This window comes from Lichenostomus cassidix, chromosome 1 (assembly GCF_008360975.1).
Source record: "Lichenostomus cassidix isolate B80296 chromosome 1, HeHo_3.0, whole genome shotgun sequence".
NCBI classification, from domain to species: domain Eukaryota; kingdom Metazoa; phylum Chordata; class Aves; order Passeriformes; family Meliphagidae; genus Lichenostomus; species Lichenostomus cassidix.
In genome coordinates this window covers 64,707,482-64,720,654 of record NC_139479.1, presented here as the reverse complement: position 1 = coordinate 64,720,654, position 13,173 = coordinate 64,707,482, and the positions used below count along the sequence as shown (strand labels likewise).

The 13,173-nt window shown below is 35.9% G+C and overlaps 1 protein-coding gene across 8 annotated transcripts in view; it reads right to left on the bottom strand.

The window, feature by feature from the left end:
• Positions 1 to 12,413, bottom strand: part of POSTN (periostin) — a 31,037-nt gene extending 18,624 nt beyond the window's left edge. For 2 of the 8 annotated variants that reach the window (XM_085061073.1, XM_085061095.1), the window contains exons 1-10: positions 12,200 to 12,413; positions 10,617 to 10,715; positions 6,667 to 6,731; positions 5,258 to 5,415; positions 4,503 to 4,667; positions 3,561 to 3,707; positions 2,782 to 2,923; positions 1,945 to 2,157; positions 1,649 to 1,783; positions 134 to 282 (exon numbers count right to left, since the gene is read on the bottom strand). In XM_085061073.1, the coding sequence (XP_084917199.1) occupies positions 134 to 282; positions 1,649 to 1,783; positions 1,945 to 2,157; positions 2,782 to 2,923; positions 3,561 to 3,707; positions 4,503 to 4,667; positions 5,258 to 5,415; positions 6,667 to 6,731; positions 10,617 to 10,715; positions 12,200 to 12,321 (1,395 nt within the window). In that variant the 5' untranslated portion in view covers positions 12,322 to 12,413. The remainder of the gene's footprint in view (positions 1 to 133; positions 283 to 1,648; positions 1,784 to 1,944; positions 2,158 to 2,781; positions 2,924 to 3,560; positions 3,708 to 4,502; positions 4,668 to 5,257; positions 5,416 to 6,666; positions 6,732 to 10,616; positions 10,716 to 12,199) is intronic. The other 6 variants (XM_085061053.1, XM_085061078.1, XM_085061044.1 and 3 more) reach the window with 5 other exon arrangements.
• Positions 12,414 to 13,173: the final 760 nt, after the last annotated feature.

The following is a 13,173-nucleotide window of genomic DNA, read 5'->3' as shown; positions in this document are numbered from 1 at the left end:
TTTTTGCCCTCTTAAGGATTTTTTGCTAGATAGTTATAATGGTAAATGTTGGGGGTTTCATTCAGCTTTGCCTTTTATTGACTTTCCATTTTCATAGTTGGATGCATATTGCTAGAAAGCCTCATTCACTTACTGTTCGGTACACGAAGACTCTAAGTAGTTTTCCTCCAATTGTTTCCAGCTCCTGTCCATTGTACAGTTCATTGAGACCAATTTTCACTTTTATGATGTGATTCTGCAGGATTGTTTTAAGAAGACGTTGATCCAGCCTCAAGGTGTCATCTACAAAGCCATTTAAATATTAATATATGGTAATCTATATAGTGAATTTTCATTCAACAAAAGTTAAAAGACTCTGGAAATACAGAATCTTTCTTTGAAATGCTTGAGTTTAAGAGTGGACAGGTCTGTGTATACAGAAAGCAAATTGTTATGTAGCTCCTGCATATGATCATTCCTCAAATTCAATCAAGAACTTTAGACATAGCCATGATTAATTACTATATCTAATATGTCTGATGATTGATAGGAAGGCTTGCTCCATCTTCTGAATTACTGTTATAGTTCCTATTCCTTTCTGCATGTGCACCTTAAAACCTATTCAAATGTTCTTCTGTGGTAGTGAGACAACACTCTAGTTTTTTCAGGAAAGGCAAGATGTCCATGAGGTCACCTCTGCAAATATACAAACACCTGTTTTATGGTATATTTGTATCAGTTTCGCTCTGCTTTAATGTACTGGAAAATGCTAACTTTCTTGTATTTCCTGGTTTTGGCTGGGATAGAGACAATTTTCTTCCTAGTAGGTCCTACAGTGTTGAGTTTTGGGTTTAGTATGAGAATAATGTTGGTAACACACTGATGGTTTGGTTGCTGCTGAGCAGTGCTCACCCTAAGCCAAGGACATCGCAGTGTCTGTACCTCAGATTTTCCATACCTGAGAATGTCATGCCCAGTATATAACCTGGGGGACGCTGCCCAGGACATGCCACTCAGTGGCTGGACATTGCTCAGTGAGTGGTGGGCAGTTAGACCATGCATCACCTGTTTGTCTTAGGTTTTTATTATTATATTATTGTTATTATTATTATTATTATTATTTTATTATTATTATTATTAACATTAATATTTAATAATATTTTACTTTGTTACACTTATAAAATTGTTCTTATCTAAACCTATGAGATTTTCCTCCTTTTTTTCTCCTGAGTCTCCTCCCCATCCCAGCATGGGGGAAAGAGGGGACTGGATAGAATGGATGTCTTGTACTTAATTGTTGGCTGTAATTAAACCACCGCATACATTTTTGGAGAATAAACAAGTTTTGAATCTAATGGAAGTAATGTAAAGGTTAAGGAAAGTGGCAGTTTATTTTTCCACTCCCACAATCTTTCTGTGCATATTTTGTATCTTATTGTAGTGACACTATTTCCATTAGCAAGTTATATAACTTTAAACAAGCTGTGCAGTCTGGTGGTTTGGCTTGTTTTGTCTTTCTACATGGTATGTAATTTGAAAAGATGAGGTATTTCTATTTGTCTATGGTGCTTTTTCAGTGAGACATAGACCAAGTACTGGGGGTTATTTGGAAAACTGTCAGGGTAGCATTTATTCTTGTTTATTTTGACAATCTTTTAGGGCTACTAACCTGAGAAAGCACCATTCACAGGTGCCAGAAGAGTGTATTGGCCTTCTGGCCTTAGAGAAGATGCCAGACCTAGCTGTGCCACCAGGTCAGTAAAAGTAGTCTGCTGGGCACCCCCAAGCTCAATGACTTGTTTGGCTGGAAATAAAGAAATAAGAAAAGGTATTTTAACACACAATATTTTCCTATTCCTGATTTGGATTCTCCAGGCTTATCCAGAAATATATATCTGAGGGAATCTGGGTAAGATTATAAAAAAGTATCCTCAGTGCAACAAGTTTTTCATACACATCACTGACCAGAATCAGGAATTAGCACTTGATCAATGAGGTGGATAACACCATTGCTTGTCACAATATCTTTGCGTTTCACCATTTTCACTCCATTCACAGTTAGACTTTCACCATCACAACCAACTTCAACAGTGTTTCCTTCCAAGGTTTCATAGACAGCTCCACCTGTGATGGCTTCTGAGCACTGGAGAGTATTCAATATATGGAACTTCACAAGAGCTGCAGAGAAAAGAGCAGGAATTTCATAGATGTGTTTGGACACGTATTCAGATAGGTATAATTCACATATAGGTGTGGGGTAAATTATTACTGCTACATTATTTTAATAATATTCTAGCTTATCTAGCATATTTTTACTCATAGATACTTTATTTAAATTTAATGATACTGTAGGCCTCTAAATGACATTTATGGTCAAAAGTATTTGGCATTCCTTGCATTATGAAAACTATATTGGTTATGCTTCGCTATGCTGGTGACTGCATATGATATGCTCTAAAAGGACCTATGAGTACAAAACTCCAAAGCTATGCAAAGGTATCAGAAAATCTCATATTTAGGGAGCCCTGAATTTCTAGAGGCAGAAATGTCCATCAGACTTACGCAGCTGAACTATTAGAAAGTCCATGTGCCTATATTTTCACAGTTTCCTTTAAACTGTTTTGAGACTATGTTTTCAGTGACTTTTGTCCTTAGGCAAGTGGAAAAATTAGAGACAGAAGGAATAACTTCTCCTATACACATGAAAGTAGAAGTGCTTAATTCCAGAGCTACAAGGATAATGTAGTTTCTGCCTCCTGATCCACTCATCCATATTTCTCATTTGCAAAAATATTTAAATACCTTCAGAAGCCACCTTGTCACCCATGATTCTTTCTAAAACTCCCCTTGGAAGTCTCTCAAAAGCTTCATTAGTAGGAGCAAAGAGTGTGTAATGACCAGGTCTTCCAAGAATATCCATGACATCTGATGTAATGGCAGCAGCCTAAAAAATAATTGTTTCTTTTAATGCTCATTATTTGAAATATTACCAAAATACATTATCTGTCTCGTGTCACCTCATGCTTACATATACTTTAATGCTAGACTGAGATCATAATGTTGTAAATAGATAGATCATGAATGTTAGAGAAAGATGAAAAAATTATTCAACAGAGGAAATTTATTTTTCAGCTGAAGACTGGAAAGGATTGGGTTTTGTATTAAGTTTTTTTAAAGGGATTAAATGTTGTGGTTGCCAGTAAGTGTCATGACCTGGATTTGAGGGATTCGGCGGATCTTCTCCACCTTTATGCCTCTGCATTTAAAATACTCAAATAAGTAATTTAAAACAAGCTCAGTGCTTGAAAAGAAGACACTTTTTATGTACAGGGACATATTCTGTTGTATTGATGTGGTCTGTTTGATCCATAAAAAAACCAGAAGTATACTCCTTATATAAAATATACTTTGCCTTTTTATATAGCTAATTTGCAGTATTAACTGCAGCTCTTAATTGAATTTATTTCTCTCTCTTATTGAGCTAACCCTTCTTACTTCCAGGTATCATAAACAAATACAAAAAGAATAAAAAAACCCTTCTTAAATAAACAGAGAAGAGTTTTTATTTTTTGTCTACTTACTCTAAGTGATGAAAGATCATCCTCGACTTCAATGAAATCTTGAATGGTATTTCCAACAGCAGTCAGGACACGATCAACAACATGCACAACACCATTGGTAGCAATCTGGTTGCCATGGATGATCCTGGCACAGTTAACAGTGACAACCTGTATTTGAAGAATCAAGTAGTAGAAAAACAAGCATTAACTTGATCATAAACTTGGAGCCTGATTCTTATAGACTGGCAGTGTGTGTACTGTGCATTGTGTGTTGACTGTTGCCCTTTCAGTAGGTTTTTTTAAATTTGAAGTATAGCCTTGTAAGATTCAATTAAAGTTCAATTAAACTTCTGGAAAGTTAGCAGCAGATTTATTCAGGTTACATTGATTTCACAATCATTTAATTTCTTATTGCAATTATTCTGATTTTTTTTTTCATATCTGCATAATATGGTGATTATATTGTTTTTTAGTGACGCAATCAGTAGAAGAACATGAACATTCTGAGGCCTTTAAGACAACAAAGATGAGTGACTTAACTGGGTGGTTTCTAGCATTTATAAAAATTATTTTTTCTAGCCAAATAGCAGATGTCCTACAATCTTAAATACTCTTACTATGCATTCAAATTCAAACAAAAGCTCTGCTGTAATATTATTTGCTGTAAAATTTATTATGACCATTTATTTTAACCACAAGAGGCTTTGTCTTTATGAAAAAATTTCATTTGAACTTTGATTTCTGAACAGCAAGCAGCACAGTGTTTATTCATTCTTTCTTAGTGATTAGTCTACACAGCAGACAAAAGTTCTTCAAGGGAATATTTATTTTTGTCGGTGGCAACTGACTTGGTAGATGTTAAACTTTCGATAACATGTTTTCTTAGTGATATGAGGAAATGAAGGAAATAAAAGCTATAACTGAATAAATATAATGGGGGGAAGGGAAAGAGTATAGACTTACCCCATTAGGATAGTGATTAATAAGCAATTTCTGGCCATTGTACATAGACACCAGGGTCATGCCATTCTTCAGATCTTTTGTCAACATGCGCTTGTTTAGCATGTGGTGATGGAGAACATTATACAGTTCAATATTTACATTGTCAACCAAATTCCTGTGAATTTCCTGAAGAAGAATTTAATTAATTAGAAGCTTCAAAACATTTTTCCACTCAGAAAGATGTATGTATTGTTTTACCTTAATATATGCTTTCAACATATTCAACATCTGCTAGGGAAGATGACTTTGGTGCTTATAAATCTAGCTCTGTTTAAATGATCCTTAAGTCTGATTAGTTCAGAAATAGAAGACGAGGCTTCATCACAGATAAATAATTAGAGGAGCTATAATTCAATGTTTATTTAACTAAAATCATTAATAATAGAAGGGCACTTGGATCACTGAGGGTGTACAGCTACATGTCATGCAGCTGCTGGAATTCCTAAAAGTTTCCCCTAAACTATGTTAATAAAATTAACAATACTAATATGTATCATGCAAGTGCTTAAGAGGCAATTATGGTTGCTTAATACTCCTGAAAGTAAACTCAGCCTCTCTAGTTCAGAAATGTATGTTAAATATGCAGATTGTTTTGTTATAACTTGTGCTATGTCCTTTTATGTCTAAAATCTCAACATTGTTTCCAATCTAATTTATCCCACACTAGCCTCTTCAGCTAAAACGTTTAATTCATACACACACACACACAGACTTACTGAATCTAATTGGTCCCATGCTTCATTGCTTGGTGCAAAGAAAGTGAATGATCCTCGTCCCTCAATCTCTTCTCTCAGCTTTGATATGTCAGAGTACCGCTGTGTGGAGGTAGCTCCCACGATACCAAGTGTGCCGTACACGTGATCGATAGGAGCAACTAAAATAAACATGAGATAAGAATGCTGTAAACTCTTCAGTCCTCCACTTTATCACAATCAGATTTACTTTGTGTCTTTTCTTTCAAAACTGCATGACAGTTTTTAAAATGTTTAAGTCAGTGTTAAACATGTTTAGATTAAAAATTCCATTGTCAACATACACAAAAGTCATCTAAACACATCTGTTTGCTATTGATTTTTGTGTTTTTCTTAATGAAAAATTAGACCAAAAAATACTGAATATTGTGAAGTTTCCTTTAGAAGAGCTGTTGAATTTTGTACCAACCCAACATGAAATGTGTGGTTATCCATGTATAATCACAAAAGTTTCAGTGGAGTGGGTTGCATTTGGTTGCAATGGGTCAGAATTCTTTTTGTGAGGTCTCTTGCTCTGCTTCCAGTGTCTGGTTTATGCACATACTGATTCACCCAGAGAGTAAGAATGGCCATAGTCTCAAAGTTAAAACATGGCTACATGACAACAGCATTCATCACTCCCAGTTTTAGGCATCTAGAAGTGAAACATTAGCAGGTAATATACTGGTGCTTGGCTCTTTTTATGGTTATGGAGAGGAACAGAGAATTCTAGAGTGTGACTGGCCTCATCCTAATGTAAACGTCTGAAGGGAGATTAATTCATCTAAACAAATAGAACTCTGCATTATTGAACATAAAAGGATAATTTCAGATATGGGGATCAAAAACTATGAAATGTATTCCTGCTCATACTACTCTTTCCTGCTGCAATTAATTTTATTTACACAAAGCAGAAGAGCGTAACTTGGAGAGATGAAGAATTCCTGTCTTCATTTTTACTCTTTCTTTGATAAAGACTATAAGATTCTTAAAGTAAATGAGATTCAAGCTTTTCCAGAAAAAGGAAAATACAGAATTTAGATATGCCCAACCTCATGTCCTGGTTTTCTGACCTCAGCGGTATTCTTTAGACTGGTCTTGGATTTGACAGGAATAGGAATAAAACTTCTTTGGCAGCTTTGGAAACTGAACATATTATTAATTCTCACCAATCCAGCATACGGAAAGAGCTGGGAAACTCAACCTAAACTCCGTGATCCAATTTAGTGCTGATTGACTTTGACAGTGTTTGCTGTATGCAAATGAAGCTGTGCATTCTCAGGCAGTACTTCTTAAAAAGAGGCCATCACTTTTTATGATGACCCCCTTTGCAACTCTGTTGCAAATGCAATTCTTTCCATATGCAATTTATCCATCAGAAAATAAGCTTGTACCTGCAGGACATCCTCTTGTACCATTCATTTTCATATAGCCAGGACAGCACTCATATAAGACAGTTCTGTGTGATATAGACAAAAGCACAGTTAAATAATATACAGGAGAAATGTATGCTAATTTTAGCTATGTCTAATTTAATTTTTATTATCAATTTTTCATTGCTAAGTACATACTCTTCAAATATTTATCCTTTTTTTGTCAGTCAACCTTTTTTGTATTGATATTAATTGGTCATATTTTACTAAATGTAAAGCTTTTGAAATTACAGAGTGACCACCGTCATTAAATTTAAGTGTATGGAGGGAACATGGTCGGGCATATGGTAATTATGTAGAGTTACTATAAGATGATGTGCCTAGAACAACAGTTAAAGAACATTAATTTATCTATTCTGTGTTGAACAGATTATATGATGTTGAAGAAAGAGGAAAAAAAGTGATGACATTAAAATAAAATCCTGAGAGAAGAGTTGTAGAGCAAAAAAGTCAAATTTAAATGAACTGAAGAGAAATTAAAGTGACAGAACATGAGGTCACCTATGTACTGGTTATAGGAATTAACAGGTATTAAGGAGAAAGTCCTGTGCATTGTATGGTGATAAAAAGTGGGATAAGAGAGCCTCTGTTTTTCAAGGAAGAATTTGAAGGTGCTCAGGAATGAGGGAGAGAACTAATTAAGAGCAGACATAAAACTGGTTATAGAGAAGGAAGCCCCTAAAGACAAGGGAAAGTTCACTGGTAAATGTAGTGAGGATGAAAACCAGAATACAAGAAATCAAAACCAGAGTTAAAAAAGCATGTCATCACAGCTTACAGAGACTTCAGCATTCCCAGGGACCAGGAAATGTTATATAATTATGTCAATAAAACACTCTCATTCTTAAATGCACAGAAGCTACGGGTAACAGCAAAACAGGGCTGAATGATAATTCTGCCATACAATTCTTGTCTTAGCACTGTGTTTCTTTTAAGATATAATGTCCTCTTAATTAATAGGCAGAAATAGAAGTTCTACCATCGACCTGTTTGACACATTCTCATTCTCCTCTCTTACAGGAAAATACAAATTCACTAAAATTATCACAGAAGTAATTTTGGCTACTTGGAAGAAATTTAATACATTAGACTTCAGATATTATTTTTCAAATTATGGTACACTATACAGTGTATGGTACACTATAATGACATCACTGTTTTACATAATAGATTTATTTTTATAGGTGTGGCTGATGCTGGCAGTTCAAAAGGTCTGAATACTAATTCCTTGAAGGTTTTTACTGGGTCTTTGACCTCTAGAGTCCAGCTTTTAATTTGCAGAATCTTTGGTGGCAGCTGAATACACTTCTCTCATTTTTCATAATCTAAAGCTGACCAGAAGTTAACCACAACTACATTAAAATGAGCAGCTTATTCAACTGAAAAGTTGGACTCAATATCTTCAACAAGTCCAAACTACTTCAGAGATTTTAAAACAAAGTAGACTGGAAGAAAAATAATAATAAAAGGCATGTTTATAAAAGTGAGGTTTATCATTCCATAAAAGAAAGCAATCTGATAGAGGTGGTGAAGATTAAAAACTTTTTTAACACAGTTTTTTTTTTCTCTGAGCTATGAAAACATTTTTCCCTATTCCCTCATATGCATATAACATACATGACATATTTACCCTTCTACCATGTGCATATTTCCAGCTGAGAAACCATATATTGAAAGTATTCCTGTAATTCTTTTCAGTACATCTCTTTCTTTAATGTGATTCACTGAATGGCTATTTCTTGGAAATGCATGAATAGCATACAATTTAGGCTGCAGATTTTTAAACTAATAATAAACTTTATACTCTCAGTCCTTCTTACATTCTTGCCAGAAGCTAATAATAAAAACATAGTTTTCTGATTGTCTGATTAAAAAAAAAGTGTAGCAGAATAGGAACCAAAATGTACTCCTAACTGTGTGAACTGCTTTGTCATGAGAAAATATTTTTTCCTTCCCTGGAATAGAAAGTCTTTCCCCCTCATCCCATGGGAAGCTATGAAAGATTGCAGTTTAATTATCTTTTGGAAAAAAGAAGGAGGCAGCTGAGTTATAAAGATAGAGTAAGACATGGCAAGTTTAATCCTCATACCCTATCCAACAATGATACAATTAATGAAAGACAGAAAATTGGCTGAAGGACATAGTTAAGGAGAAAATGCTTCTTCAGCCAAGCATTACAAGACCAGTGCCTTTTTTACCATGTATCTTGTTATGCACAGCCCAGGCTTCTTTTCAGTTATCATGTTCCTACTTACAGTTTTCTGCCATTAGATAGCTCAAAATGTAAGAAAGATGGGATGGGAGAAAAGAGGTTTGCATGGAGCATCACACAATAAGGTTAGAACCAGAAAAAACTCAGTGCAAGATTCAGTTCCTCAGTACCACCTATGTGTAGACACAGCACACAGGAGAAGAACCACCTCAGACCAGACCAGAAATTATCCTCATATGTATCCCTGCTAGGCCAAAAGAAGAAAGCAAGCAATTATTCAGAGAAGAAACAATGCTGTGTTCTTGAGGTTTGGTGGGGGTTGTTTCTTTTGTTTCTTTGCTTGCCTTGGGGTTGTTTTTTTGTTGCTGTTGTTTTTTTGGGGGGTTTTTTGTTTTGCTTTTTTTTAGTACAAAGTTGTCTTGACCTCTTCCAAAGGAGTGTATTCCAAAGAAAAGACAGAACAAGACCACCTTAATCCTTGTTATTCTTGGCTAACAGAGTCAGTTTTCAGTTTATTCAAATCAGCTCTGTGACTCATCTGTGTCTACTCCTTGCTGGCATGGAGATAAAATACTGCTGAGAAACAGTGGAAAGACTTTTGATCCAACAAATGCTGATTTTAGGAAATTTATAAGTTACATTCCCATTGCAAACTTATAGAAGTGTATGGGACTTGTATGTAATGAAAACTTTCAATGTTTTATAGGTATAATTAGGGAGGACTTGTTAACATGGAGATATTGACATGAGAAGAGCTGTTGTCCTTAGGATTAACATTCTTGTTAGAGTAACCTCTTTAGCCTTGTCTGTATTTCTGGTTTTTGTGTGCAGAGTATAAAACTCATTATGACTACAACTAAGTTATAACAGATGCTCTATTATAACCACAAAAAGCCCTCAAACAACCCTCAGGAGTCCCATGACTTAACTTATTCTCATACACAGTCTTTTCCTCCTCTAGCCTTGCTCTGTGAGTGCTTATACACTGATAGGAGGGAATGGAAGGGAAAGGGCAATTGATAATTTTTTTTAGATTCTTATGACCAAATCCACCCACCCCACTTCTCTGTGTCTTCCTCTGGCTGGCTGTATCTCAGGGCCTTGCACAGGCTTTGTAAAATATATTACAACTTACATTCCTCTAAATTCTAGTTGGGAAGAGAACAAAGTCTTCATTGATTTCAGTTCAATGAGTCTAAACTGCTTTGAACTATTTTTCCTAACACATGAAGGTATCTATCACTACATAACACATCTTGCTTCTGGAGCCCAGCACAGTAATGAATTCCCTGTCAGATTCATCTCAAGAGAGGCTCTCTTTCATGGGAAGACATGACATCTATCTAGGAATAAAACCACAGGAGTAAGTTGTTTTCCAAAACTGCCTGTGAGAATATTCAAGTTCCAGTGTCAGTATTTTCAGGAAATACCCTTCTTCCCAATGTGTCTGCGGTAGAATAAAATTTAGTGCCAAAGTTGTCAGTGGTATGGCAGCCTTTACTGAAAAGGTGAAGTATTATGGATGACTTGCAACGAGGCCAGAGAAGGAAAGGGGAAGTCAGCATAGCAATGCCACCTGGAGGAGAAGTAAAGATTCTGATAGAAACTACAAACAGTTTGTCTGTGAGAAAAGGAGTTTTCTAATGGTGGTGTATTATCTCAATCAGTGGAGAATAGTTTGGAAGCAAAGCACACTTACGCTTTCTTTCCACAGATGGCTTGCTGGTACCAGTTTCTGCAAGTGCTGAAGTATTTCTTTTTTGTTCCCATAACTTGCTGAAGAGCACAGACATTTGGGCTATGGGTAGAGTGAGAAACATTTCAAAAAGTAGTTTTTGTACATCTTTGGAAAAATTCTGAAAAATGAAATAGTGGCAAATGCTCTTCCTGTTGAGCAAGAAATGAACATCTGGCTTCAGTTTCCAGGACAGGTGTGTTTTGAAGTAGCCACAGTGCAAGCTCTTGGGACTGCCCAGCTGGACTCCTTGGCAAGCCCACCCTCCCTGCAGTGACAGGAGTTTCCCCTTCGTTCTGGTTTGACCCTGTGCCTCTGATGGGCAGTGATCACCAGCTGTGCCTAGGCAAGTCTCGATATCCATTTCTCCCTTCCCCCTGTGAAGTGAATTACCAGCCACCAGGGACCAGTGAATAGCATCAGGCTCTTTTCATTAAAGTTTTTGTCTTGCACATCTGTGCAGCTGAAGGTCGTGGGGAGATGGGGAAGAAAAGTGCCTTGTTCTTTATGTAGAAGGAAGCCCTGTAAATCAATCAGCTATTTTGATTACCAACCATTTGGAGTACCACAGGCACCTAAATAAACATTCTGGGAATTACTGGGGACCAAAGGGTAAATTGGCATGTAAATAAAAGGAGTCACACACTTCAGACAAGGAATATGTGTTCCTTAGCATGGTGGTGTACAGACAAGGAATTTCTTATGGTCAAATTCCATGAAACAAGGGCATTTCATACCTGATTTTTATACTTCTGCAATTAAAAAAATCCACCAGTTCAGAAATTAGAACATATACTTTACATTGCTGGGAAACCAGTGAGCTTTTTTACTTGAAAAGCTAAAAAAAAATTTGAAAAGCATGTGTGTGTGTAGCAGGCAGTAGGAAGATAAGATAGTAAACAATTCTTATTCACAGAATGTTTTTTCCTTAAGAAGACTAGAGGAAAATATCTTTAGGCACATGTGTTTCCCTGACACCAGCTGTTCAAATTATTTCCATGTCTCCAAGCAACCTGGCTTGTAAGCATTGTCTTTCGGGAGCCCTGCTGAGCAGCTTGCTGCATTGCTCTAGTGGGAACAGAAGTTTGACAAAGGGCTCCCAGTATATATTCCCATGTTCAAAAACATTTAACTAGAGTTCATGATTTTCATCAGGATGGAACAAATGGAGCAAATACTGTGGGATAGCTATCAACTCTGCAAATGTTTGGAAACATACATTAAGCATTTCTGACACCCCATTACAATGCTTATGAACTGTAATTAATTTCGGTGATTCTAAATCACATTTTATCCATTGAGAAGTTGTGATTTTAGATTTCTTTCCATTTTATGAAGTTTAACAGAATTCTGTCTCCTTTTAAAACTCCCTGAAAAGCTTTTTATTCAGCAAAAATTCTTGTAAAATGAATTTAAAAAGAAAATTCTGCTTGAATGACAGAAAAAATTCATAGTGAAAAATTACATGTAATATAATCCTAGAAGAAAGGGGAGAGTAAAGATTAACAAGCTTTCTTTTAAATGAGAAATAAAAGCCAGTTACTTACCCCTGGTCGCGTGCCCTTATTCGACTATGAGTTAAAATCTTGTCATAGTGAGCAAAAGCAGCTGCTTGTTCAAAAGCAGACAACAAAAAAGTAAAAAAGGTGAATAAGAAAAAGATCTTCATCTTTAGTCCTCTGTTGCTTCTGGCAAGTCTAGAAGAGAGAACTGGCAAAGGGTCTGGAGAGCTGACAATTTATATACATGTTAGAAGGTGGTGGGAGGGAACCACAGGATCAACCTGAAACTTTGCACCACCCCCCTTGGAACAGCAGCTTTTGCTGCCAGATTCAGTAACCTAAATCAGTACCATACATTAACCATATAAGCCATTTCCTTTAATCCCCAATTGACTAATTTCTTCCTTGTTACAGAAGGCTTAACATTTTATTCTGCTGACACAGCAACAGAGAGAGTTTGAGAAGTTTAGACTTTGACTTATGGTTTAGTATTTATAGCACTGAGGCATCCAGAGGTCGTGATCATTGCGTGTGGTTTTATTCAAACCCAGAGGAAGATGTTGTCTGTTCCCATAAGAACTGCATTGCTTTTCTTTGTTTTCCATGTCCTCACAGTTATCAGCTATGAGCTGTTTAACTAGTGATGTTGATTAAAGTTTCAAATACAGCTGTCAATAACCTGGAATAGCATTTTTGTCTCGAGAAGAAAAATGTTGTATTAACACACATTCTGATTTATGAAGTAGTTGCTCAATCAAATGCAGTATTAGTTTAAATATTCATTTTAATTCTCATGATAACAAGTGCTATTACATAATGCTTTTATTCAGAGCATTATGTAATATGTGATTACATATCATACAAAAATCACAGAGTATCTGAAAGTTTGAATGTATACTTTTCCATACTTATAAGTCAGTCCTTCAAAGCCTCTTGTGAAATAAATGGAAAATGACTCAATAATTCTGAGCTTTAACTGAGGAAACTGAGGCAGAAGTGACAGTCTCAAGCCTCCTATG